Below are 27796 nucleotides of genomic sequence, written 5' to 3' on the forward strand. Positions count from 1 at the left end.
TTGCCTGACAATGCAAGAGACATCAGAGATGTGGGTTCAATCCCTGGGTCAGGAAGTTCCCCTGGAGAAGGAAATGGCAACAGCTTCCAGTATTCTTGCCTCGAAAGTTCCCATGGACAGAGGAACCTGGCTTGCTACAGTCCATGGAGGTACAAACAGTTGGACAGACACAACTGAGGAACAAAAACAGCAATTTTTTTAAAATTTAAATTTATTTATTTTAATTGGAGGCTAATTACTTTACAATAGTGTATTGGTTTTGCCATACATCAACATGAATCCGCCACAGGTGTACACGTGTTCCCCATCCTGAACACCCCACCCTTCTCCCTCCCCGTACCATCCCTCTGGGTCATCCCAGTATACCAGCCCCAAGCATCCTGTATCCTGCATCAAACCTAGACTGGCGATTTCAATATTATAAATCAGCAATGACAGGAAAGATGTGTCACAAGTAATTACTGAAAATATACATCTTCATTATTACAAAAAATAAGCTACATATAGATCAAATAATTTAATGTGAAAAAAATTAACAACAGAAAACCTCAAAGAATTTGTGAAGACATGTACCTCTCAGTTCAGTCCTGAAGGTTTTTCCCCTAAATTACAGCCAAAAGTTTCATATTTATCTTCCTGTTCCTACAGAGTTTACTGGTACCAATAAATGTGATATACTTAGAATTTTACCAACACCCAAATTCTGTAATTGCTTAATATATTATACAATGTTTAATACATCACATCCTTTAAGCCATCATCCATTTATCTTTATATTCAAAACTCTGAACATGAAGCCAGTATGTATTTATGCTCCGTATTTAATAGTAAAATTTTAATGTAAGAATAATAAAACATAAAAATGCTTTAAAATATGTGATTAGAAAGTACTCTAATTATCAAATGTGTTTTAAATGAAATTATAAATGACATGGTAAGATAAGTATCCTCATATATCAGTGATGAAATATAAGGACTAACGAGCTTTCCAGAAAGTCATTAGAAACGTCTATCAAGAGCCTTTTAAAAATATGCACACCTTTAAAAACTAAATTCCATAACCAAGAATCTAGCCTAAGCATATAATCAGCAACATGTTTAAAAATAACTTCCTAAAAATGTTCATAACATTATTATGTGGTAAAAAAAAACTTAGCAGTAATATACATGAAAACTAATGAAAAGTAGCTAATTATGGAAATTATGATAAATACACATAATAAAATATTACTCAGGCTTTAAAACTATGTTTTGAAAGAATATCTCATGCAGGAAAAAGTGCTCATTATGTACTGGTCATAACAGTTTAAATAGTAAATTTTATTTAAGTATATGGAAATTTCTGGGTGGCATCTCAAGTTATTTTTCTTCTTTATTTTTATTTGTATTTTATATGTTACTACAATAGGTATTTATTATTATCAGAAAAAAAGTTTTTCATGTTAATGCTCTAAATTAGATTTTCATTTGCCTTTTAAGTCAAAATATCTAAAGAAGATTTGCTTAGTAACATTTGGATACTTTTCAAGCTACATAACAAATTTTATACCAATTAAATATAATGTGCAATGAATTTTAGAAAGTAAACTCAAATATTTATAACTAAATCATACATGTAAGCAATAGAAAAACTTACAGATTCATACTAAGAAATATTATATTAAAGCATTGCTCTTATTTCTAAAACCCTCTCCTTTTTTACCATCAAGGAACAAATGTTTCTGGAATGGTGGGATTTTTATTTTGGAAAATGTAACCTTGACTCTCTTCACCTCATACACAGAAATCAACTCAACTCTTATAAACTGCAACCATAAATCTTCTAGAGAAAATATAGAGTGGCCTTGGCATAGGCAGAGATTTCTTAAGTAGGATACCAAAAGAACAATAGAAGAAGAAAAGATACACTGGACTTCATCAAAATAAAAAATCTCTGTTCTTTGAAGGATACCATTTAAAACTGTAAAGCAAATACATTCCAATGAAATTAAAAATAAATAACTAGATAATGCTGTATTAACTAAACAAATATAAAGCCATATCAATCTTGGAGGGGGGAATTAACACTTAATTTCTTTCCAGGACACATGTGTGTGTTCCATTGCAGCCAATTATTTGCAACCCCTAGACTGTAGTCCATCAGGCTCCTCTGTCCATGGGACTTTCCAGGCAAGAATATTGGAGAGGGCTGCCATTTCCTCCTTTAGGGGATCTTCTCGATCCAGGGATCAAACCCATGTCTCCTGCATATCCTGCACTAGCAGGCAGGTTGTTTACCACTGAGCCACCTGGGAAGCCCATGCATATGTATGTGTAAATATCTTTGATAAGCAATTAGCCACATCTATTAAACAACATGGCACATTAAAAAACTGAAAATAGGAAGTGCTAAAAATAAAAGTAGCAACTGGAACTATAATACATTGTTAGTGCAAGCAAAAAATGGTACAGTTACTTATGAAGATGGTTTAGTAGTCTCTTGTTAAAAATATACCTACCATCCAACCCAGCATTTTAATTCTGTGGTATTTCCCAGAATAGAATTTAAAACTTATGTTTATACAAAAAAATAAATAAATAGATAAAAGGCAAGCCATAAACAACCCAATTACAAAATAGCCAAAAGAATATGACTAATACTTTATAAAAGAAGGATGGCCAAAAAAAAAAAAACTATGAAAAAATACTCACTATCATTGGTTACTATGACATGCAAATTAAAACCATCATCAGAAACATTACAAACTTATGAAAACAGCTAAAATTACACTGACTAGGAAGTGTGGGCCAGGATGTGAGTAACTAAATCTCTCCTGTGTTACTGATGGGAATACCAAATAGTCTAGCAACTTGGGAAAACAGATTGGCAGGATCTTACAAAATTAAAACACACTTAGCAATGACTGAGCACTACCACTTCTTGATGTTTGCCCAAGAGTTGTAAAAACATATGTCCACATATGTAAACAAATACTTATGTACAAATGTAGCAATGTTATTCACAACCACCCTGGAAAGAATGCAAATATCCATCAACAGGTGAAAAGATAAACTGTAGTAAATACATACAACAGAGTACTGCTCAGCAATAAAACTTCTGATACAGTCAAGAGCATGGATTAATCTCAATACCCATATGCTGAGCAAAAGTAACCAGACACACAAGAACGCATAGTCATCCATCACATTTTCTGCAATAGGCAAAACCAACAGTCACAAAAAATCAATCAGTAGTTGTCTGGGGCTAGATTAGAGGGATTGGACTGCCTGGGGGTATACGGGATATTTTAGAGGGGATCATCCTTGTGACGTTGAACCCTGAGATTCATTTGTCAAACTAATCAAACTGCACAGTTAAAAGGGAGCATTAATGTTACAACTCAACAAAATTTATTGAGAAATGACATTCATTAAATTATCTAACTAATATCCTCAGTCATTCCCAAAGATATATTTATATAGAGCCTAACTTACTGACTAACCATGGGTCCTCTTCTACAACTCCATCACTTTATTCTTGGTAATTTTCTTTTTTTATTGGATTATTTCACTTTTAAAACTGTTCAGCATGACTTTCTTTTATTAATTTTCCATCATTTTCATCTTCCTTATCTTCTTTCATAGACAAATAAAATCTACCACACACGTGCATCTTTTTCAATATTCTTCAGTCTAACTTCATAAATGTTCCTTTGGGTCCTCCTTGTATTGGTTCATATCCTAATGATCTGTCTGCTCCGTAAGAGCTCAATTAAATGACAGCATTACTACGTGTCAACAGGCAGTGTCCTAACATGCCCTGCATTGCAGAGACAGTGTGTAACAGTGCAATGGAAGACAGATTCCGAAGGGAAAAAGAGTCCTTTGGTTATGTATTTGCCAATTTGAATTGTAAATAAAATTTTCAGATCAATCGTTCAGTCATGTCCAACTCTACAACCCCATGGACTGCAGCAGCCCAAACTTCTCTGTCCATCACCAACTCCCGGAGTTTACTCAAACTCTGTCCATTGAGTCAGTGATGCCATCCAACCATCTCATCCTCTGTTGGGCTTTTCTCTTCCCACCTTAAATCTTTCCCAGCATCAGGGTCTTTTCAAATGAGTCAGCTCTTCACATCAGATGGCCAAAATATTGGAGTTGCAGCTTCAGCATCAGTCCTCCAATGAATATTCAGGACTCATTTCCTTTAGGTTGGATCTCCTTGCAGTCCAAGGGACTCTCAAAAGTCTTCCCCAACACCACTGTTCAAAAGCATCAATTCTTTGGTGCTCAGCTTTCTGTAAAGTCCAAATCTCACATCCATACATGACTACTGAAAAAACCATAGCTTTGATTAGATGGACCTTTGTTGGCAAAGTAATGTCTCTGCTTTTTAATGTGCTGTCTAGGTTGGTTATAACTTTCCTTCCAAGGAGTAAGCATCTTTTAGTTTCATGGCTGCAGTCACCATCTGCAGTGATTTTTGGCCCAAGAAAATAAAGTCTGACACTGTTTCCATTGTTTCCCCACCTATTTGCCATGAAGTGATGGGATGAGATGCCATGATGTTAGTTTTCTGAATGTTGAGTTTTAAGCAAACTTTTCATTCTCCTCTTTCACTTTCATCAAGAGACTCTTTAGTTCTTCTTTGCTTTCTGCCAAAAGTGTGGTATTATATGCATATCTTAAATTTCTCCTGGCAATCTTGATTCTAGTTTGTGCTTCATCCAGCCCAGCATTTCTCATGATGTACTGTGCATATAAGTTAAATAAGCAGGGTGACAATATACAGCCTTGACGTACTCATTTCCCAATTTGGAAGCAGTCTGTTATTCCATGTTCAGTTCTAACCATTGCTTCTTGACCTACATACAGATTTCACAGGAGGTAGGTCAGGTGGTCTGGTATTCCCATCATTTGAAGAATTTTCCACAGTTTGTGGTGATCCACACAGTCAAACAATATTTCATACAAAGATGGGCTCAGTAAAGGACAGAAATGGTAAGGACCTAACAGAAAAAGAAGATATTAAGAAGAGGTGGCAAGAATACACAGAAGAACAATACAAAAAAGATCTTCATGACCAATATAATCATGATGGTGTGATCACTCACCTAGAGCCAGACATCCTGGAATGTGAAGTCAAGTGGGCCTTAGGAAGCATCACTATGAACAAAGCTAGTGGAGGTGATGGAATTCTAGTTGAGCTATTTCAAATCCTGAAAGATGATGCTGTGAAAGTGCGGCACTCAATATGCCAGCAAATTTGGAAAACTCAGCAGTGGGACAAAACTGGAAAAAGTCAGTTTTCATTCAAATCCCAAAGAAAAGCAATGCCAAAGAATGCTCAAACTACCACACAGTTGCACTCATCTCACACGCTAGTAAAGTAATGCCCAAAATTCTCCAAGCCAGGCTTCAGCAATACATGAACCGTGAAATCCAGATGTTCAAGCTGGTTTTAGAAAAGGCAGAGGAACCAGAGATCAAATTCCCAACATCTGCTGGATCATGGAAAAAGCAAGAGAGTTTCAGAAAAACATCTATTTCTGCTTTATTGACTATGCCAAAGCCTTTGACTGTGTGGATCAAAATAAACTGTGGAAAATTCTGAGAGATGGGAACACCAGACCACCTGACCTGCCTCTTGAGAAACCTATATGCAGGTCAGGAAGCAACAATTAGAACTGGACATGGAACAACAGACTGGTTCCAAATAGGAAAAGGAGTACATCAAGGCTGTATATTGTCACCCTGCTTATTTAACTTCTATGCAGAGTACATTATGAGAAACACTGGGCTGGAAGAAGCACAAGCTGGAATCAAGATTGCTGGGAGAAATATCAATAACCTCAGATAGGCAGATGACACCACCGTTATGGCAGAAAGTGAAAAGGAACTAAAAAGCCTCTTGATGAAAGTGAAAGTGGAGAGTGAAAAAGTTGGCTTAAAGCTCAACATTCAGAAAACGAAGATCATGGCATCTGGTCCCATCACTTCATGGGAACTAGATGGGGAAACAGTGGAAACAATGTCAGACTTTATTTTGGGGGGCTCCAAAATAACTGCAGATGGTGACTGCAGCCATGAAATTAAAAAACGCGTACTGCTTGGAAGGAAAGTTATGACCAACCTAGATAGCATATTAAAAAGCAGAGACCTTATTTTGTCAACAAAGGTCCATGTAGTAAAGGTTATGGTTTTTCCAGTAGTCATGTATGGATGTGAGAGTTGGACTATAAAGAAAGCTGAGTGCAGAATTGATCTTTTGAAGTGTAGTGTTCGAGAAGACTCTTGAGAGTCCCTTGGACTGCAAGGAGATCCAACCAGTCCATTCTAAAGGAGATCAGTCCTGGGTGTTCATTGGAAGGACTGATGTTGAAGCTGAAACTCCAATATTTTGGCCACCTGATGCGAAGAACTGACTCATGTGAAAAGACCCTGATGTTGGGAAAGTTTGAAGGCAGGAGAAGGGGACGATGGAGGATGAGATGGTTGGATGGCATCACCGACTCAATGGACATGGGTTTGTCTAAAGTCCGGGAGTTGGTGTTGAACAGGGAGGCCTGGCATGCTGTGGTTCATGGGGTCGCAAAAAGTCAGACACGACTGAGCGACTGAACTGAACTGAACACAGTCAACAGCTTTGGCATAGTCAATAAAGCAGACGTAGATGTTTTTCTGGAACTCTCTTGCTTTTTTGATGATCTAACAGATGTTGTCAATCTGATCTCTGGTTCCTCTGCCTTTTGTAAAGCCAGCTTAAGCATTTAAAAGTTCACGGTTCATGTACTGTTGAAGCCTGACTTGGAGAATTTTGAGCATTACTTTGCTAGTGTGTGAGATCAAATTTTATGAGAAAATGAAAGATAAAAGACAAAGTTTGGACTCTAGGTGGAAAGAGTAACAATAAAAATATGTTTGCCATGATAATACAGTTGTTTCAAGATTCTTAATCATCTACCTATACTGGATAGTCTATTATGAAAACAGAATCTGCCACACTGATCATGCCTTAATTGTTTTATTCATTCAACAATTATTAATTGAGCATATACGATGTGCAGCTGTCTCTGCCTCAACACAGCCCTTTAGTGCCCATGATTTCCAATGGGTAGAGATAAAAATGTGTCCATTTCCATTTTATTGATGGACTATTTGGTAATAAGCTTTGTCCTTCATTCTCTATTCAATCAACTCTAATCTTTATGAAATTGAAAATTAGAGCTTGCCCTCAAAAGATAAGTATTGTCTTAATGATGTATTTCTCTTTATTTTGTATATTTCATCTCCTCCTGATAGCACAGTATTTATATGCTGACATTTCATTCTAAAATAAGAGTGATTCTTACCTTCCTATCTCCAGCTCTGACACAAATCAAGCCTTCAAATTGTGTGTTGAGTGAATTGGCTCATCTTATTTCATACTAATAAGTAAAGATATGAGTATTTACTTCTTCAAACTGTTTTTAAACTTGACTTTACAAAACAGAAAACTTTATTGTTTTTACCAATTAATTTTCAGAATAAAGAATTTAAATGACTTAATATTCAATTGGTTTTAATTGCCATCTAATTTAAATGGTTTTAATTAATGAATAAAATTTTGGTGGCCAAAAACATCTTAGTGTTATCTTGCACATGTACTAAACAACACTGCATTCTCCTTCTGAACTCCATCTCATGCTAAACACATCTTTCCTTCTCCAGAAACCTTCAACAATTTCCCATTTCCTAGAGAAGAGAATTAAAATTCATTTCCCCAGCACTTAAAGTCCTTTAAAATCTCTCTTTATCTTAACTTTCAACCTAAAATCTGTAAATCCTCTTTATGTCTGATTCTTCCTCAATCAACCAACTCACTGATTTCTTATATCCTCATTTTAAGGAAGCCAATAGCCTTCTCCTGATAATTTATTTTCCGGATACCTACTCCCTCCCAATTTACACATGTCCACATAATTAATATACTTTGGGGCCTCTCACAGCAATTTACTTGGTATCTCTCTTATAGCAGTTACCATTTCCTATTTTGTAATGTAGTTATTTATGTACATGCCATGTCTCCGGTAGACTGTGTGATTCTTCAAGACAGATGTTCTATTTAATTAAGCTTTGTATATTTCATAGTTCCTACACCAGTACTTTTAACAAATAAATGGATGAAAGATTATCTCAATCATTCTTGTTAAAATTTTGAGAAAAAATAGTGCTTCACTACTGTTCACAACTTTTAATCATTCTTTGTAAGATTTAAGAGGCTTGGCTCCAAAGGAAACTGCTAAGGAAAATTGCAACCTAAATTAATCAGTATACTGTAACAACTCAACAAATACAAAATTGCTAAAGTCTGAAAGCCTACCTTTCAGACAGGTAAGTTTGCCAGACTACTATTCTCCTAAGTTATAATTAAATAAGACATATTATTACCCAAGGTCAGTGGCCACCTCCTTCTCTTTCCTCCAGAAATATTCCAATATTTGTAATTACTTTATAAATAGTATGTAAATGATATGATTATTTTGCCTTAAAGAGGTCTAGGCACTTGAGTCAGGGACACAGCATAACATTGTGGTTTAAAGTCTGAGCTCAAAAGTCTGACAAAGCAGGCTGAGAGCCCTTTCTTCCTACTTGTCAGTTTTGTGACCTTGGGGAAATTAATTAACTCTTTCATATCTCAGGCTCTTATATATAAATGAGAGTAACAATCATATTTACACTCAGTGCACCTGTGAGAACTAAATGAACCAGTATATGCAAAGTAGCTGCCACAGTAAACCTCACAATTGTTCATTATTACAATGTATTTTTCTTCCTGACACTGATGTGTCTGTCTGGATTACAGAAGGGATCAGAATGAATTGTGAACAAAACCATGGAAGGCAAAAGTGAACATCAAAGGTCAAAATTTTATAAAGTCTATTAATTTTTGAATACTATTTATAAACTCGATTGAAAATTACCTGGGACATATATATGTCCTATTCCAAGTTGACTGAGCCTGTATGTCCTACCTTTTGTATGACTATAAATATTGTCACCTGAAAGTCCCAGTAGTCATCAAAATTTATTCAGGACAATTCCAATACATTGTAATCACTTACGCTCTTCTACCCTCCCCCATTAAAGGTGAAGCCATGTTTTTAAAAAAACAAGAAAAAAGTGATGTGAGTTTTAACACTTTAATTTACTACTTTTCAGTTTCCTCTCACACCTACACAGAGAATTCTCCCTTAAAGCACTAAAGATTAATCAAACAAGGTCAACAAGCATTTTCTATTTAGTAAATGAGTACAAGGCAAGATGTTAGTGTTATGAAGAGATCACTTAGAAAGAAACAAAAGAGGGAATTCCCTGGTGGTCCAGTGATTAGAATTAGGTGCTTTCATTGCCAGGGCTGGGGTTCCATTCCTGGTCAAACAACTAAGATCCTGCAAGGCTACCTGTATCCCCAGATTTATGAGAAGAGACCAGGGAGTCTCCCAGGTAGAGCTAAAGGGAAACATGGAGGGACGGAATTAAGATTGCAGTCAACAATTCCATTAATTTTCTTGATTCTCCCCAATTCAGAGCAGCATCAAGGAGGTCTTGGGGGACACAAGGGCATGAAAGTAACTTTGCAAAACCTTAAAATGCCAGATATGGCAATATTGCTTCATAAATGATCTGAAACAAGAAGGGTACCTAGGAAATATTTTCCTGACCGTGATTTATATATATATATGTACTAGCCAGGGAGATTTGGTCAAGTCTAGGATGCCTCTGAGAGCGAAGACAAAACCCTCAAGTCAAATTTTCAGACTCTGTGCTCCATATTGGTATCTGAGTGAAAGCATGGCACTTGAATTCCAATGAAAACTGGCATTAAGTGATAACAAAGTCCTTTACTGAACTTACACTACAATAACCAAATTCTGTTCTATTGGTTGTTAAAATTCCGTCACTTCCTCTTGACCACACTGTGAAACAATAGAAGATACAGGCATTGGTCTCTGCCACCAATTCCTGGCTCAGAGTTACTCTAACCCTTATAATTTCCTAAGTTATACACTAGAAGCATCTGATGTTTGGTCTTGGATCCTGGTTCCTGATATGAAGCCCCTAGATCCCTTGGAATTTCCTGGGTAATAGGAGCATCTTTTTTTCAAATGAGATGATTCAGTTTGGGCTCCTGGATAGCTCTGAGATGGGGCTTGTCATCAGAAAGGCCAAGGCATGATTAGACACTTGAAACATTCAGTTCCAGCTCCCATTTTCCAGGAAGGAGGGACAGGCTGGAGACTGAGCTGATACTGAACATATCTATATGATGGAACTTCCATAAAAATCTGAGAAGTATGGGGTTCAGAGAGTTTCTACAATGTTCAACACATCTTCATGACAGGAAGGTCACATATCCCAATTCCAAGGACACAGAAGCTCCTGCACTTGGTGCCTTTCTGGACCTCAACCTGCAAAAGTCTTCATCTGGCTTTATTATAACTTTTATAAGCTGGTGAATGTAAATAAGTGTTTCCATAAGTTCTGGGAGGCATTCTAGCAAATTATCAAACTCAGTGGATGTGCCAATTTATAGCTGGTTGGTCAGAAGTACTAAGGATGAGATGGGATCTTAAATTGGTGTCTGAAGTGGTGGCAGCTTTGTGGGACTGAGTCCTTAACTTGTGGGGTCTGATGCTCAGTCCAGGTAGACAGTGTCAGACTTGTAGAACACCAAGTTGGTGTTGCAGAGAATTGTTTGGGGAAAAGTCAACACGTCTGGTGTTAGAAATATTGTGCACATGAGTAGAAGAAAAACATGGAAGTGATTTCCTCATACACTCACTCTGCCTCATAAAAGAAGAAAAATGTCGCCACATTTTTTTGTGTGATAATTAAACTAAAACGTATACATAATTTAGAATAATCATAGTTTAGACTTATTTTTATTATTGTTGGCTAATATACTTATCTTTGTTTATATACCAGCAACAAGTCTTTCTTAAATATTCTTTCATCTCCCTTTTTTTGAAGGTAAGTTTTATTTCATTTCCTAAGTATGTGTAATATGTTCAATATTCAGGATCAGGTAAAGAATGGGAGGTTCCTTCCTTCCTTGAATATCATAATTTTATATCCCTTTGTCCTCTGTGATGAGAAGGCTCTCCTGGGGTTGCCAAGCAGCTCTCTCCCCATGTCACTTCCACATCATCACTTCTTCTAGCAGACAATACATTTTCCACGGACTGAACAAAATAGTTCCTTTTCCATACTTTTATTGAGAAAAAATGGCTAGAAACATAATCTTTCATTTGGAAATGAGCATGTAAACCAGGGCTTCCCCGGTGGCTCAGATGGTAAAGAATCTGCCTGCAAAGCAGGAGACCCGGGTTCAGTCTCTGGGTCGGGAAGATCCTCTGGAGAAGGAAATGGCAACCCACTCCAGTATTCTTGCCTGGAGAAACCCATGGACAGAGGAGCCTGGCAGGCTCCACGGGGTCACAAAGAGTCAGATACAACTGAAGAACATGTTTTCATGAATGAAAACCATGATTCATATTCATTTCATTTTACACCTGGTGACTGAGGCCCAGAGAGACAAATTAACTTGCCTAAGGACATGGGCTCTTAGTGAAGGAGCTAGAGGACAGAGATGATGCAGACTGGTCACGTAACCTCAAATTTTCCCAAAGCATTTGTAGGTGCACTGCAGCAACATTGGTCTTTTAAATATCTACTCTCTCAAATAGCTATTCTAACTCCTCCAACTCTGGAGCAGCATCACTTAGTATTCCACACCAGTTAGGAGTCAGAAATATCCTTCAGTGCATTTTAGCTCTAGGTGGCCCCAGAGTGGCATAAAAGAGTTATACTTCCCTAACAAGAACTTATGTCACCCAAAGGTACTCCTTTAGAAAATAGCAAAAGGATTCATGGCTCTGTATCTAATATTAGAACAAGTCTTTGTGCTCCCAGGAAGTCCCTCAAAATAATAAATTTTATAGCATCACTCAATAATTGATATATAAAATGACAGTGCTGACTCAGAAGCAAAGATTCAATTCTATTCCATATACTCCATTTAATAAGGAAGAAAAAGAATGTAATCCACCTTAGGAAAAAAAATGATGGTTTTAAGTCTGGTATTTAAGAGTTTATTAATGTAGTCAACTTCCTACTGAACAATTCCATTCAGTTGCCTGACACATGTCTCAACCTCAACACATACAAAACAGACTCAGTAGCTACCTCAACTCCTCCTACATCTCACCTATCAAGAAACTGGATCAAATAATGTCCTGCAAGAAACTTGAAACGTGTCCTTGACATTTCCATCTCCTCCACCCCCCAGAGTCTGTCAAGCACCCAGGTCTCTTAATCCTGTATCTCAAATACCTCTTTATTTCACCCACTTCTGTCACATCTCACTGGCACTACTATGCTCTAAGCAGGCCTTACTTCCCACACAGAACTCACGAAAGGCCACCACCACCACCTACCCTACCTCCCTGTACAGTTGTCTATTCCCCGGTCTAGTCCACACATGAACTTTCCACAACACAGAGCTAATCATGTCTGCTGTATTCTAAACTCATTCAGTGGCTTCCCCTTTTTTTCAAATCCATTCAGTGGTTCTTATTCACTCACTTTAGTTGTCTATATTACAGACACATCAAACCCTCATCCAAAACACACCTAGGACCCTAGGAATGCCCCATAGTCAGTCAAAATACTCCCACCCCATGCACCTGTTGCCCCGACACATGTCAATCAATGTCTGACAATCTTATGATCACAGTTAGCTTTACTTGCTTTATATGAAGTCTTGATGCATCTCTATACAGTTCTAAAGTATGCATTTGAAAAACTAAGTTGATTTTAACTTATCAAACTGTACCATGCTGTATATCATCTCTGAAAGATATAACTTCTATACTTAATTTACTATTGTATTATCATGATTAATTCATATTGGTGCAAATTGCTATAGTTCATTCATTTTGACTAAAATATATTATTCTCTTATATTCCATACATCTATTCATTCATCAGATTTTGCATTAATTGGCCTATGGATTATTTTCAACTTTTATTTTTATGAACAGTAGCACTGTAAAATATTTGCTTATGTGGAAAGATTTTTATAAGTATATGACTATGGATTCTGGTTCATTCATGAATTTTTAGATATCGGCAGCAATGTCAAACCATTATCTGAAGTTACTATTAAAAGATGTGAAGATACATCACCTCTAACAATTGGTATTAGCAGCCTTTTTAATTTTTGCCAATTGAATGTATATATCATTGTAGTCTTGATCTGCATTTCCCTCTCACAATCAATGTTCAGTATTTTATCATAACTTTCTTTTTTGTTATATGTGTTTCTTTTTTTCCTAGAAATGTGTATTTATGTTTATTTCCTGCCCATTTTTTTCCTGTTGGACTATGTGGGTTTTCCTTACTATTAATAGGAGTTATTTATATATATTTGACACTAATCTTTCAGCTACATGTTCTTTGAACATCTTCTACAGTTTTTAATCTCTTTTTACTTTCTTTAAGGTATATGCAAGTGAACCAACTTCCTGAATTTTAATATAGTCAAATTTATCAATAGTATCTTTTATGGTCAATGATGTTGTATAGTATTTCAGAATTGTCCCTTAATTCAGAGTCCTAAAAATGGCTATTTTATTTTCTGCTAAAAGTAAAGTTTTCTTGTGACACTAATACTTCCAAAGTGTATCTTGGTTTATGACATGAGTGAAGCATCCAGTTTCATCTATTTTCCATGCATATTACCACGATTTTCACTGTATTTATTTATTTTTTATGGTATTTTTTTAAATTTTATTTTATTTTTAAACTTTACATAATTGTATTAGTTTTGCTAAATATCAAAATGAATCCGCCACAGGTATACATGTGTTCCCCATCCTGAACCCTCCTCCCTCCTCCCTCCCCATACCATCCCTCTGGGTCATCCCAGTGCACCAGCCCCAAGCATCCAGTATCGTGTATTGAACCTGGACTGGCAACTCGTTTCTTACATGATATTTTACATGTTTCAATGTCATTCTCTCAAATCTTCCCACCCTCTCCCTCTCCCACAGAGTCCATAAGACTGTTCTATACATCAGTGTCTCTACTGAAGAGCTCTTCTCTCCCCTACTGATTTGCAGTGCTTCCTCTGTCATATATTGAATGTTCCAAACATGTGAGTGTACTTCTAGGGTCTCTATTCTGTTCCTCTGGGGACTTGGGCCACCCTTTGTGCAAATATTACAGTCCTGATTACTCAAATTTTGTAAGATCTCTGTATTTTTTCCCTTCAGAAGTATCTTGGGTATTCCATTATCTTTATAATTCCATAAAAATTAGTGTTTTCTTCTTTAACTATTTACTTTCTACTTTTATCTTTTAGACCTCAGTTTAAGAGCCACAGTCTTTTAAGAAGTTTTAGCTAGTACCCGAGATCCATTTCTAATACCTTAGATGCTCTACTCAGAGCATTGTTCTTCCTCATCCTAATACTCTCTGTGCTTTGTAATCATTTCTAAATTACATTTTTACTGAAAGAGAGAGAGAAAGAAATTTTTAGTATTAACTCTGAGCTGGAGAAGACTCTTGAGGGTCCATGGAGGGCAAGGAAATCAAGGCAGTCGATCCTAAAGGAAATCAACCCTGAACACTCACTGGAAGGACCGATGCTGAAGTTCTAATACTTTGGCCACCTGATGCAAAGAGCCAACTTGTTGGAAAAGACCCTGATGCTGGGAAAGACTGAAGGCAAAGAAGATGAGGGCAGCAAAGGAGGAGATGGTTAGATAGCATCACTGACTCAATGGACATAAATTTGAGCAAACTCTGGGGGATAGAGGAGGACCGAGGAGTCTGGCATGCTACAGTCCATGAGGTCACAAAGAGTCAGACATGACTTAGTGACGGAACTACAGCAACAACAAATAAGCTGCATGATAACAGAGACCTTGTTTCCCTTGGATCTCCAGGTCTTAGCTCATAGTCCATAATTTTTCTTGAAGAGTTACTTCCTTTTGGGGGGCTATACCCAGAATAACCGCCCCGTGCTGTGGACCTGACTCAGCCTGGACAGCAGAGTCTGGTGGAGTCTCATTCAGACCTTTAATGACTTTCACAATGTTTAGCAGACACTGATAAAGGGTCAGCAATGAGCTACCACTCCACTGAGAGGCTTAGCACATCATCATGTTTAATTCTCAAGGCAGCTCTGTGAAATAAAATTTATTGACTTTACGGTTCTCATCTTAAATGGAACACCAAGATCTTGTTAAGGAATTTGCTAAAAGTCACACAGCTATTAATAATTCACAGGGGAGGACTTGAGGACCAGATTAGTCAATAAAGCTGGGTTTTTAACCATGGGGTGATCTATCTTGTTATGCCCCCTGTGAAGTCTGAGGTGCTGATATTCGGGATTGCTTCTTGTTTTTTGCCCATTACCAGACTATGTTCTTCTTTTTTATAACTAAGATATAATTGACACACAACTTTGTGTAAGTTTAAGATATACAACATGTTAACTTGAGAAGCACTTAAGTAATTAATGATTTGGTAAATGAATGAACGTATCTCAAAAATTAATTCAGAGTGTTTGCTAATATTGGGTATTTACAAGTGGTTTAAAATTTAGAACTAGAAGACATCTTAGAAACTACCTAGTCCAAAGCTTTATTTTAATAATGCGACAAAAACGTCCAGAAATATCGACATTTTTGATCAAAAAATCCTGTTTTTAACGTATCTAGAACCTGAGAATTCCAGCCACGTGCACTTTGTACAATATCATCTACATGTAAATAAAATATTTTAAATACACAGTATGAGTTCCTAAATAAAGTAATATTCTGAAATAATGAGTAACAATAGAAGATGAAATTAAAACTATAAAGCCTAATTTTCACATTTTCAAGACAAATATTAATGTATAACATTAAAGAAGTATTAAAAGTAAAGAGAATATAGTTTAATTTTACATTTTAAGTACAAGGAAAAATTACTATTTTTGCCTTGCATCATCAAATTTTACGTTTTGAGATTTGAAACTGAACATTAAGAACTTAAATCAGCAAAACTGCTCTTTAGGTACTTCCAGAAAAGGCTGTCATAATTTTGCTGAATCAGATCATAAAATTTTTTGTGACCAATCTAGATGTCTCCATTCAACAAATGACCAAGTGATCATACTAAACTGACGTGATCCATCAAATCACATTTCCACTTTCAGCCAAGCAGCAGCTCAACCAATTCTAACGAAGAAGCAGAGAAGGCTGATTTATTCTGTGATTTTAACCAAAGATCAGCAAATCAATCCCCATGCTCATTTATCAAAAACTGATGGACTCATAAAGTTTTCCTCTTTGAATAATTCTAATAAAAGAGCATAAAAAATGTATATAAACTAAATGGGTCTAGGCTCAGTCACTTTCATATTACTTTCTCTCAATTTTTTGTGCTAGTCAGAAACTCTACTGAAAGAATTAGACTCATTTTGAAAAGAAGATCATCATAATTTCTCCAGCTGGACCAGAGTATAATTACAAAGTAAACTAAAGATGTCCAACAAAATCACACAACAAAAAATTAATTTTTAGAAATGCTTTTCTGAATTTTCCTACTCATACAATGAGATAGTATCAATGAAATTCTCTTTCTTAGAATATTTTGATTAATAAATAACCTCAAAAATATCTATATATTAGAAGCAGAATACATTCATTAAATGAATGGAAACCTCAAGTCAGTAAATTAGATTCACTTTTCCAAAAGGTACAAATGTATCAACTGGGCTTCAAAGTTTACCTTTTGTCATGCTTATAAAGAAAACTTTTGCTAAGTAAGGAATTAATATAAACTAGATTTTAAGAAAAAAGTATTAAAAAATGTTAAGAAAAAAATTCAAGGAGAATAAAATTATCTACTTCTGCTTCATTGACTACACTAAAGGCTTTGACTATGTGCATAACAAACTGTGGAAAATTAAGGAGGTGGGAAAACCAGACCACCTTATCTGTCTCCTGAGAAGCCTATATGCAGGTCAGGAGGGAGGAGGGTTCGGGATGGGGAGCGCATGTATACCTGTGGCGGATTCATTTTGATATTTGGCAAAACTAATACAATTATGTAAAGTTTAAAAATAAAATAAAATTGGAAGAAAAAAAAAAAAAAAAAAACTGGACATGCAACAATGGAGTGGTTCAAAACTGGGAAAGGAGTACATCAAGGCTGTATATTTTTACCCTGACAATTTAACCTAAATACAGAGTACATCATGTGAAGGGGTTTCCCAGGTGGCTCAGTGGTAAAAAAACCCACCTGCCAATGCAGGAGTTGTGGGTCCAATCACCAGTGTGGGAAGATCCCCTGGAGAAGGAAACAGCAACCCATTCCAGTCTTCTTGCAACTTTTTTTCTTATAGTACTCTTACTTCCCTGATGGTTCAGATGGTAAAGAACCTGCCCGCAATGCAGGAGGTCTGGACTTGATCCCTGGATTGGGAAGATCCTCTGAAGAAGGGAAAGGCAATCCACTCCATTATTCTTGCCTGGAGAATCCCATGGATAAAGGAGCCTGGCAGGCTATAGTCCATGGGATCGCAAAGTGCTGGACACGACTAAATGACTAACAATTTCATTTTCACAATTTTCACATCATGTAATATGCCAGCACAGATGACTCACAAGCTAGAATCAAGATGGAAGAATATCTACAATCTCAGATATGCAGATGACACCATCTTAATGGCAGAAAGTGAAGAGGAACTAAAAAGCCTCTTAATGAAGGTGAAATAGAGTGACAAAGCTGGCTTAAAACTCAATATTCAAAAAATGAAGATCATGGCAACCAGTCCTATTACTTCATGGCTAAAAGATGGGAAAAAATTGGAAACAGTGGCAGATTTTATTTTTGTGGGCTCCAAAATCACTGTAGACGGTGACTACAGCCAGGAAATGAAAAGATGCTTGCTCCTTGGAAGAAATTCTATGACAAACCTAGACAGTGTATTAAAAAGCAGAGACATCACTTTGCCAATAAAGGTCTGTAGAGCCAAAGCTATGGTTTTTCTAGTAGTCATATATGGGTGTAAGAGTTGAACCATAAAGAAGGCTGAGTATCCAAGAATTGATGCTTTTGAACTGTGGTACTGGAGGAAATTCTTAAGAGTCCCTTGGACAGCAAGGAGATCAAAGGTGTCAGTCCTAAAGAAAATCAACCCTGAATATTCATTGGAAGAACTGATGTTGAAGCTGAGGCTCCAAAACTTTGGCCACATGATAGGAAGAGCCAACTCATTGGAAAAGAGCCTGATGTTGCAAAAGACTTAGGGCAAGAGGAGAAAAGGGCAGCAGAGGATGAGATGGTTGGATGGCTTCACTTACTCAATGAACATGAGTTTGAGCAAACTCAGGGAGATAGTGAAGGACAGGGAAGCTTGGTATGCTGCAGTTCATGGGGTTGTAAAGAGTCAAACACGACTTAGCAACTGAATAAAACAATAACTAAAACTAATTTCAAGCATGCTCAAGTACTTTAGAAGCACTCATTCACTAGGAATGTTTCAGAAATAAATTAATGACATTTAAGCCAAAAGAAAACATAGAAAAATTACATGAAATAACTTTAGGAAATGAATCACTATATTTAATAAATCACCATTTATATAAATTATTATGTTTCTTCAGCATTCATGCTTATCTAGTCACTGACACTGGTTCCTTAAGAGGGAATATTGAGTGAAAATGAGTTTGTAATACACTTAAAATTATCTTTTGCCTTTAAGATAGGGTGGCAAGCTGATAGCCTACAAGTTAAATCTAGCCACCAACATGTTTTGCTTTTTAAAAAGTGTCCTTCTTTTATTGCTTTTGGAAGTTTTGAGGGCTGTAATGTAGTCTCATTTTGCTACTTTCCTCACCATCTCACTTCAGTAGTTTTCCTTTTTTACATTATGTTCTCGATCTCTAAAGGCTTATGCTTCTGAAAGCCTAAATTTAAAATTCTGTCCAATTTACATGCTCAGTACAGTCACAAAATGTTGGAATTATTAGAATTGGAAGTACTTTAGAGGTGAGGTAATTCCTCATTTCTTCCAACAAAACACTTGAGGCCAAGAAAAGTAAAGTAGCTTTCCCATGGTAGCTTTCCCATGGCTAAATGTACCTCAACAGTTCTGCCAAATAAGTCAATAAACTGAACTCTTATTTTGAAATGTCATGTTTTATCATGAGTCACCACCATTCTTATCTGCATAAAAGAAATGTCTGCTTCATAAGGACTTACCCCTGAGTGCAGGTAGCAGGGACCTCTCCTTCTTGTCATCACATTTGTTACATTCACTGAAGTACAGGAGTAAGAAGACATCAACGAGAACCCACATCAGTGAAGTGGCTAGAACCACCTTGCAGTAAACAAACCTCCTCATATCTTCCCTTGATTTCTAGTTAACACAGAGATCAAAGACAGACACGGCTGTGACAAATCCAAGCCACAGAGGTGAACTCCCGGATAAAAGCAGGATGCATCCCACTGTATTTGGGGGAAAAAAAGGAAGAAGAAAAAATAATTGTCTCACAGTTTATTTTGCATAAATGTGATATAACATGAAACATATGACCATTTAATGCTTTCATACATATCAGCATTTGGCCTTCAAGTTCAGAATTAAAAGTCCAAATAAATGAGAGTTGTAAGCAAGCCAAGGGGCTTAAATTGAAACAATTAATCCTAGATCTGCCACTTTTGCTGGGCCCCTGGGAACCACTTGCTTTCTTCATGTTGTATTGCCTTTGGCTTAAAGTTCTATCACCATATTCTGTAAAGCACTAGGTTATAAAAAGTGCAGTTCTGAATTTACCATGAATCAGCACTTCTAAGGAGCCAGTGTTGCTGAACTAGAGTCATCCTGAGTTATTATATATTGCAATGGCTAAGAGCTGGTCTTTACACAGATAGGCCTGGACTTATTCACTTCCTACATAGGGGAGACTTTGTAAACCTCAGTTTTCTCATCTATAAAATGAAACTAACAGTGCCAAAAATAAAGATTTGCTATGAGGACCAAAAATTATAATGCTTGTAAACCTTATTGCAGAATACAGTCATTAATATTAAGACATTTTAAAAAATATTTGACAAAAAGGCAATTAATTGAAATAAGTCATCAGTTATTTATCCTTAAAAACCCATCTGAACTGCATAGAAAATAACCACTACAGATATGCATTTGAGAAAGGTTAGCACACATTCATAAAATTATCAGTGAATAATACATTAAATGTAAAGTGATTTAAAAGAAAATAACCAGAGCAAGAATTCTAAAGGCATAACAAAGACATGTGTGCAATTATTAAGAGATACTTAAAATAAATGTGGAATTAATAACATATACTTGTTTTATTTATACTATATAGAACAATAATAACTACCTTCTTATTTCTATCTATAGAATAATTATATCAACACAAAATAGTCTCATATCATTGGCCACATTAAAATAATAGAAACTGAAATATAAATTTATTTATGTGAATAAGATAAGTAACAATTTTGACAGATATTTGAGGAGAACAGCTATTAAATACAAAGATACTTGGACCATCTCAGAAATGCTTGTCTCAAAATAAAAACATCAAAGTACAATTTGCTGAGGCAGAAGTTGTTTAAATTAACGGCAGCTGACCTTGCTTCATAAAGCAACACAAATGCTATTGTCCATCACAATCTGATCAGAGTAGGAACAATTCAAAGCTTACATAAGGTTACAATTTAAAAATTATTATAACAGAGCCTACTTTCAACATCTACATAAAATTTACATTTATTCAACAAATATTTTTAAAAAATAGAACATATACAAACCTAAGGAATGCATAATATTTGACACTGGTTGTTTTTCTTGAAAAAAAGCATGCTAATTATTTTGTTTCATTTTAACTTCATTTTTCTGTAAAAATTACAAGTAAACATTGGAACTCAGCCTTGAAACCTGACAACAAGGGAAGGATTCCCACATATATATTTCCTGTTACTTTATGTGTATGTCACTGAATATGAGATTTGAAACAATTCAACCTATTTAATTTTCTGTCTTTCTTTGGACATAAGATGGAGCAGGTTCCTTTAGTTTATTGTAGGAAAAGAGCCCTGTGTAAAAGTATATATTACACTGATGGTAGCTAAATGCCCATTCCCAGATTTAGAAGGAAAACCTTAAAATAAAACATCCCATAATACAAAAATCTATACGTTATATAAGATCTATGTATTATAGGATCTTTTATCATAAAGATCTATAATAAAAGACATAAAAAGAACCATGACTAGCTGTCATAAAATGGAATTATGAATTTAAGTAAGCATTTTGCCTCTCTGTGCTTCATTTTCTTTACTTATATTTCCTTCCCCATCTACCTCACAAAATTGTGATACTTAAGCAAGATAATGTATGAGAACATTTTTTAAAAAGAAATATAAAGAATATTATAATACAAAATCTGAAATCACTTAATATTAAACATTAAAATGTCTAAGATAAGTCATTTCCTAATAAGAGCCTAATAGTTGAGGTTATTGAGAATTTAACTTAAACTTTAACTATAATAGAAAGTGAAAATCACATCTTATTACCACTTCAAGCATTATTCAAATTATTGTAATTTCATACCCTGCTAGATCTATATATCAAGATATTAACACTGAGAAAACTCTAACTTTACTATATTATGTGATAAAACTAAGTTGCTCTTTAAATATTTTAATTTATGAAACAATCTTTCCTTATATATATCAAGTTTTTAATTCTATTTACTGTGAAAATACCTCTACCTTGAAAACATACTAAATTTTATCATTTGTTATCTGCTAGTACTTGTAAAATAGTAATCACATACACTGTTTCAATACTCTTCTTAAGAACAAAACAGATTGAGCAGAAGGATGGCACAATATACAAAGTAACACTAACCAGTTCAGTTCAGTTCAGTCCAGTCGCTCAGAGGTGTCCGACTCTGCAACCCCATGAATCGCAGCACACCAGGCCTCCCTGTCCATCACCAACTCCCGGAGTTCACTCAGACTCACGTCCATCGAGTCAGTGATGCCATCCAGCCATCTCATCCTCTGTCATCCCCTTCTCCTCCTGCCCCTAATCCCTCCCAGCATCAGAGTCTTTTCCAATGAGTCAACTCTTCGCATGAGGTGGCCAAAGTACTGGAGTTTCAGCTTTAGCATCATTCCTTCCAAAGACATCCCAGGGCTGATCTCCTTCAGAATGGACTGGTTGGATCTCCTTGCAGTCCAAGGGACTCTCAAGAGCCTTCTCCAACCCCACAGTTCAAAAGCATCAATTCTTTGGTGCTCAGCTTTCTTTACAGTCCAACTCTCACATCCATACATGACCACTGGAAAAACCATACCCTTGACTAGACAGACCTTTGTTAGCAAAGTAATGTCTCTGCTTTTCAATACGCTGTCTAGGTTGGTCATAACTTTTCTTCCAAGGACGAAGAGTCTTTTAATTTCATGGCTGCAGTCACCATCTGCAGTGATTTTGGAGCCCAAAAAAATAAAGTCTGACACTGTTTCCACTGTTTCCCCATCTAGTTCCCATGAAGTGATGGGACCAGATGCCATGATCTTCGTTTTCTGAATGTTGAGTTTTAAGCCAATTTTTTCACTGTTTTTCACTTTCATCAAGAGGCTTTTTAGTTCCACTTCACTTTCTGCCATAAGGGTGGTGTCATCTGCATATCTGAGGTTATTCATATTTCTCCCGGCAACCTTGATTCCAGCTTGTGCTAACACTAACCAACATAAGCACAATTGGTGTTCCAAGTTTATCTAAGAGAATCAGCATCTGTATTACAGTTCTATTCCAGTAAGACCCTATTTATTTACAAACACTACTCTGTTTCTCAAGCCAAATCCAAGTTCTGGCTTGCCAAATCAATGTGGAACATGGCTAACATTGCATCAACTACAGGCTCTCTATTCTTTTCTAATTGTTTCAAAGTTTGAACACAGTATTCCCCTCTTTAAAATATTTCTCTAGATAGGAAAAAAATCAGGAGTTAGAGAGCTATCAAGTATCATCTTGCTAATCATATTGTTTTTCCTTGTTTTTCTTCTTGTCCACTAAATAATGGTATTAGCCATAGACTTTGAGATATTACAGAATTTTTGTTTGAAAACATGCACCAATTTTACTATTCTATAAAAAAGGATTTCAAATAAAAAAAAATAAGATCTAAGTAATGCTTAGAAGTTTGGTAAGTATGTTTTTAAAATAAGAAAGACTTTTTTTTTTTTTTAATTATAAGGTTATCACTTACCTGGGTTGGGGGGGGTGTCTACTTTAGTTGCTGTTAGATACATTTTTATCTCTAGTCAAATGTTTTCTTTTGTAGAAAACTACATAATTGCTGCAAATATATTCAATCTATTTTATGAGGCTCCCAAAGGATGAATGAAGCTCATGGAAAACTTTTGGCAGTGCTTCCAGAACATTCTGGCTACCAACACACTTTAAATGTTTTAAGTAGTTAGGCAGGAACTTCTGGGAGCTGATGACTGGACAATTATGCATTTTGATTTAATGACTAAAAATTATAGTGAGTAAGCTTTGAAAAAGTTACCCCGAATTAATTACAGTTCTTATTGACAGAAAGACTGGTCTTCACATAAATGAAAATCTAAAATTCAGGTGGACTAGGGGAATCTACCCATAGCCTAAATCAAACAGTGCACTGTAAAAAAATACTGTAAACCATAAAAACCATGCCACAAGGAAAGATACAGTAAGAGACAAAGGAACAGCCAATGATAATGTTAAATGAATGCCTTATGTGGAAAGATAGTGGAAAAAAATGAGAAAAATGCCCTCACTTGCCTTTAAGGAAACTTCACATATTCATAACATAAACTTTGACTATTAGTAGGAAACCAAGCATAAGACCTGCCGAGTTATGATGCCATAATCTGAATCTGAGTTCCACACTCACTTACTGTATAACTTAATTCAAGATACCTAAATGTTCTATGCCTTTTTATATTTACAAAATATGAACGGTAGTTGTTTACTCAGTCATATCTTACTTTTCATAGACCCCCATGGACTGCATTCCAGACTCTTCTGTCCATGAGATTTCCCAGGCAAGAGTGCTGGAGGGGGTTGCCGTTTCCTTCTACAGGGATCTTCCCAACCTAGGGATCAAACCCACATTTCTTGCAATGCAGGCAGATTCTTTACCACTGAGCCACTGGGGAAGCCCCAAAATATAGCTGAGAAATGTATTATGGTCATCTGAATAACCAAATGTATATTTCTTATAGCTACCTCATAAGGCTCTGAGTATCTAATTAGTTACTACATACAAAGTTCTTATAATGGTACCTGACACATAGGAGGAGTTCAATATATAGTAGTAATAGCAATTGTTAATAGTAATAACAGTACTTGAGGCACAGTAGTGCCTCTTGAGAAACGTGTATGCAGGCCAGGAAGCAACAGTTAGAACTGTACATGGAATAACAGACTGGTTCCAAATAGGAAAAGGAGTACATCAAGGCCGTACATTGTTACCCTGCTTATTTAACTTATATGCAGAGTACATCATGAGAAACACTGGGCTGGAAGAAGCACAAGCTGGAATCAAGATTGATGGGAGAAATATCAGTAACCTCAGATATGCAGATGACACCACTCATGGCAGAAAGTGAAAAAGAACTAAAGAGCCTCTTGATGAAAGGGAAAGTGGAGAGTGATAAAGTTGACTTAAAGCTCAACATTCAGAAAATGAAGATCATGGCATCTGGTCCCATCACTTCATGGGAACTAGATGGGGAAACAGTGGAAACAGTGTCAGACTTTATTTTGGGGGCCTCCAAAATCACTGCAGATGGTGATTGCAGCCATGAAATTAAAAGACGTTTACTCCTTGGAAGGAAAGTTATGACCAACCTAGATATCATATTGAAAAGCAGAGACATTACTTTGCTAACAAAGATCCATCTAGTCAAGGCTATGGTTTTTCCAGTGGTCATGTATGGATGTGAGAGTTGGACTGTAAAGAAAGCTGAGCACCAAAGAATTGATGCTTTTGAACTGTGGGGTTGGAGAAGACTTTTGAGAGTCCCTTGGACTGCAAGGAGATCCAACCAGTCCATCCTAAAGGAGATCAGTCCTGGGTGTTCACTGAAAGGACTGATGTTGAAGCTGAAACTCTAATCCTTCAGCCACCTGATGCGAAGAGCTGACTCATTTGAAAAGACCCTGATGCTGGGAAATATTGAGGGCAGGAGGAGACGGGGACCATGGAGGATGAGATGGTTGGATGGCATCACGGACTCAATGGACATGAGTTTGGGTGAACTCTGGGAGTTGGTGATGGACAGGGAGGCCTGGCGTGCTGTGGTTCATGGGGTTGCGATGAGTCGGACATGACTGAGTGACTGAAGTGAACTGAACAGTAATAGTTACTGTCATCATGAATAGCATTGAAAGAACAAGAAAAAATGAATGAGAATTCTCTTCCCTAATCCTTAGAGAAGCAGTGCACATTCAGTATGTGTGTGTTCAGGAGGTCAGGAGTCAGGATGAGAAGCACAGATATGTTCAGTATTTACAAATATATTAATATTTATATTATATTGAAATATATTTAAGAACTGAGTGCCGAAAAATTGATGCTTTTGAACTGTGGTGTTGGAGAATACTCTTGAGAGTCCTTTGGACTGCAAAGAGATCCAACTAGTCCATTCTGAAGATCAGCCCTGGGATTTCTTTGTAAGGAATGATACTAAACCTGAAACTCCAGTACTTTGGCTACCTCATGCGAAGAGTTGACTCATTGGAAAAGACTCTGATGCTGGGAGGGATTAGGGGCAGGAGGAGAAGGGGATGACAGAGGATGAGATGGCTGGATGGCATCACTGACTCGATGGACGTGAGTCTGAGTGAACTCCGGGAGTTGGTGATGGACAGGGAGGCCTGCCGTGCTGCGATTCATGGGGTCGCAAAGGGTCGGACGTGACTGAGCGACTGAACTGAACTGAAATATATTTTATATTTACTTATTAGACATATATTTAACAGATGTAGTTGCTGATGGAATATGAGTTACACAGGATTTTACAGTTGTTAAAACTCATTGAACTGTACAGTTAGGATCTGTGCATCTCTCTATGTAAATTATATTTCATTTTTTAAAGGTGAAACCAAAATGTTTATGTCCCTATTGCATGATTCATTGATTTACTCAAAATTTTATCAACTAAAGAAATTATAGTCCAACTGCATCAGATACTACCTTCTGATCTCATTTCGTACCATTGTTCTCCATACCAGTCACTTGGGTCTCCTGGCTTTTCCTCACACATACCAATGACTATCTTGCCCCAGGGCTGTGCATATGCTGTGTTCTCTGCCCACTGATACAGTCATGGCTTCCTGCTCTAACTTCCTTCAAATCTTACTTTCTAGTCAAATCCGGAGAGCTTTCCTATCAACCTATAAATAGCACACAATTTAATCACTCTGTATTTCCTTAGCTCACTTTATTTTACTCTTGGTACCTATTAATACTCTCCTAACATATTTTTTAAATGTACTTTTGAAAATGTTTGTTTATCATTTGTCTCTTTTTCTTAAATAATTAACTCCTTGAAAACCAGATTGCACATTTTACATATGCCCTCTCTCACCTCAAAAATATATTTAAATTTTAAAACTCCAGCATTGTTGTTATGTGTGGAATTGTGTGCCTCCCTCCTCAAGAAGATTCATATGTGAAGTCTTAACCCCCAGTATTTTAGAATGTGACTATATTGGAGGATAGATCCTTTCAAAAGGTAATTAAGTTAAAATAAGGTCATACAAAGGAGCCCTCATCCAATATGACTGGTATCCATATGAGAAGACGTTATTAGGACACAAACACAGAAAAAGGCCACGTGAAGACAGAGAAGGCAATCATCTGCACACCACAGAAAGAGGCTTCATAATGAAACTAACTCTACTGACACACTGATTTGGACTTCTGAAATCTGTTGGAAAATAAATTTCTGTTGTTTAAGTCACCCAGTCTGTCATACTTTGTTATGGCAGCCTTAGCATACCAATATACTGGTTAAATTTAACTTTCCCCTACACCACTCCTACATGCAAACAGATGAACATGACTAGAAAGAAACCCCAAAAATATGCTGCCTGTTCTCATTTTAAATCTATGAACTCATACTGGACTTGCAGTGCCTCAGAGCCATCCTACAAAAGCTCTAGTCAAATCAATTTCCATTCCTCAGATAACTTTGCACCTTGATTGCCTTTAGACTGTCATCTCCACACTGTTTTCTCTCAGCTCATCACTACATGTGTACATTTAGCAGGAAGATATAAACAATCAGAAGAGGATTTTGCTTAATGCCATGTTGAGTGTATTAACTTGCTAGTTCCTATGACTGCCACGCCTAAATCTGCAAGTCTGAGTGTGATGATGTATGAACTATCTTTTAAGGAGTATAACATCCTCTGATCCCACACATTCATGGGCTTTACTGATACACTTGTCTCTTCTGCCTCAGTTTTTCCTCCTTGAATAAGTCATTTCTATCAGTACAAAGATGCTATGTGAATAATCATCTTAAACTAATTTGACTCCACATCTCTTTTCATCTATGCTTCCAGTTCTCTGCTCATCTTGAATGCAAAACTCCTGGAAAGAACTATGTATAATCATTGCCTATACATCCCATATCCTTGTCCTTCCATTCTATTTTAAACCCAACAGTCTTTAGC

General features: G+C 36.4%; 1 protein-coding gene across 4 annotated transcripts in view; it reads right to left on the bottom strand.

Annotated features, from left to right (window-relative positions):
* GALNT13 (polypeptide N-acetylgalactosaminyltransferase 13) overlaps nucleotides 1-27796 on the bottom strand; it is a 655617-nt gene that overhangs the window by 563429 nt on the left and 64392 nt on the right. For 3 of the 4 annotated variants that reach the window (XM_019985184.2, XM_070767821.1, XM_070767816.1), the window contains exon 3: nucleotides 19285-19530. The exons of the other annotated variant lie outside the window; for it this stretch is intronic. In XM_019985184.2, the coding sequence (XP_019840743.1) occupies nucleotides 19285-19426 (142 nt within the window). In that variant the 5' untranslated portion in view covers nucleotides 19427-19530. The remainder of the gene's footprint in view (nucleotides 1-19284; nucleotides 19531-27796) is intronic. 4 annotated transcript variants of the gene reach the window in all.

This window comes from Bos indicus, chromosome 2 (genome assembly GCF_029378745.1).
Source record: "Bos indicus isolate NIAB-ARS_2022 breed Sahiwal x Tharparkar chromosome 2, NIAB-ARS_B.indTharparkar_mat_pri_1.0, whole genome shotgun sequence".
Taxonomy (NCBI): Eukaryota; Metazoa; Chordata; class Mammalia; order Artiodactyla; family Bovidae; genus Bos; species Bos indicus.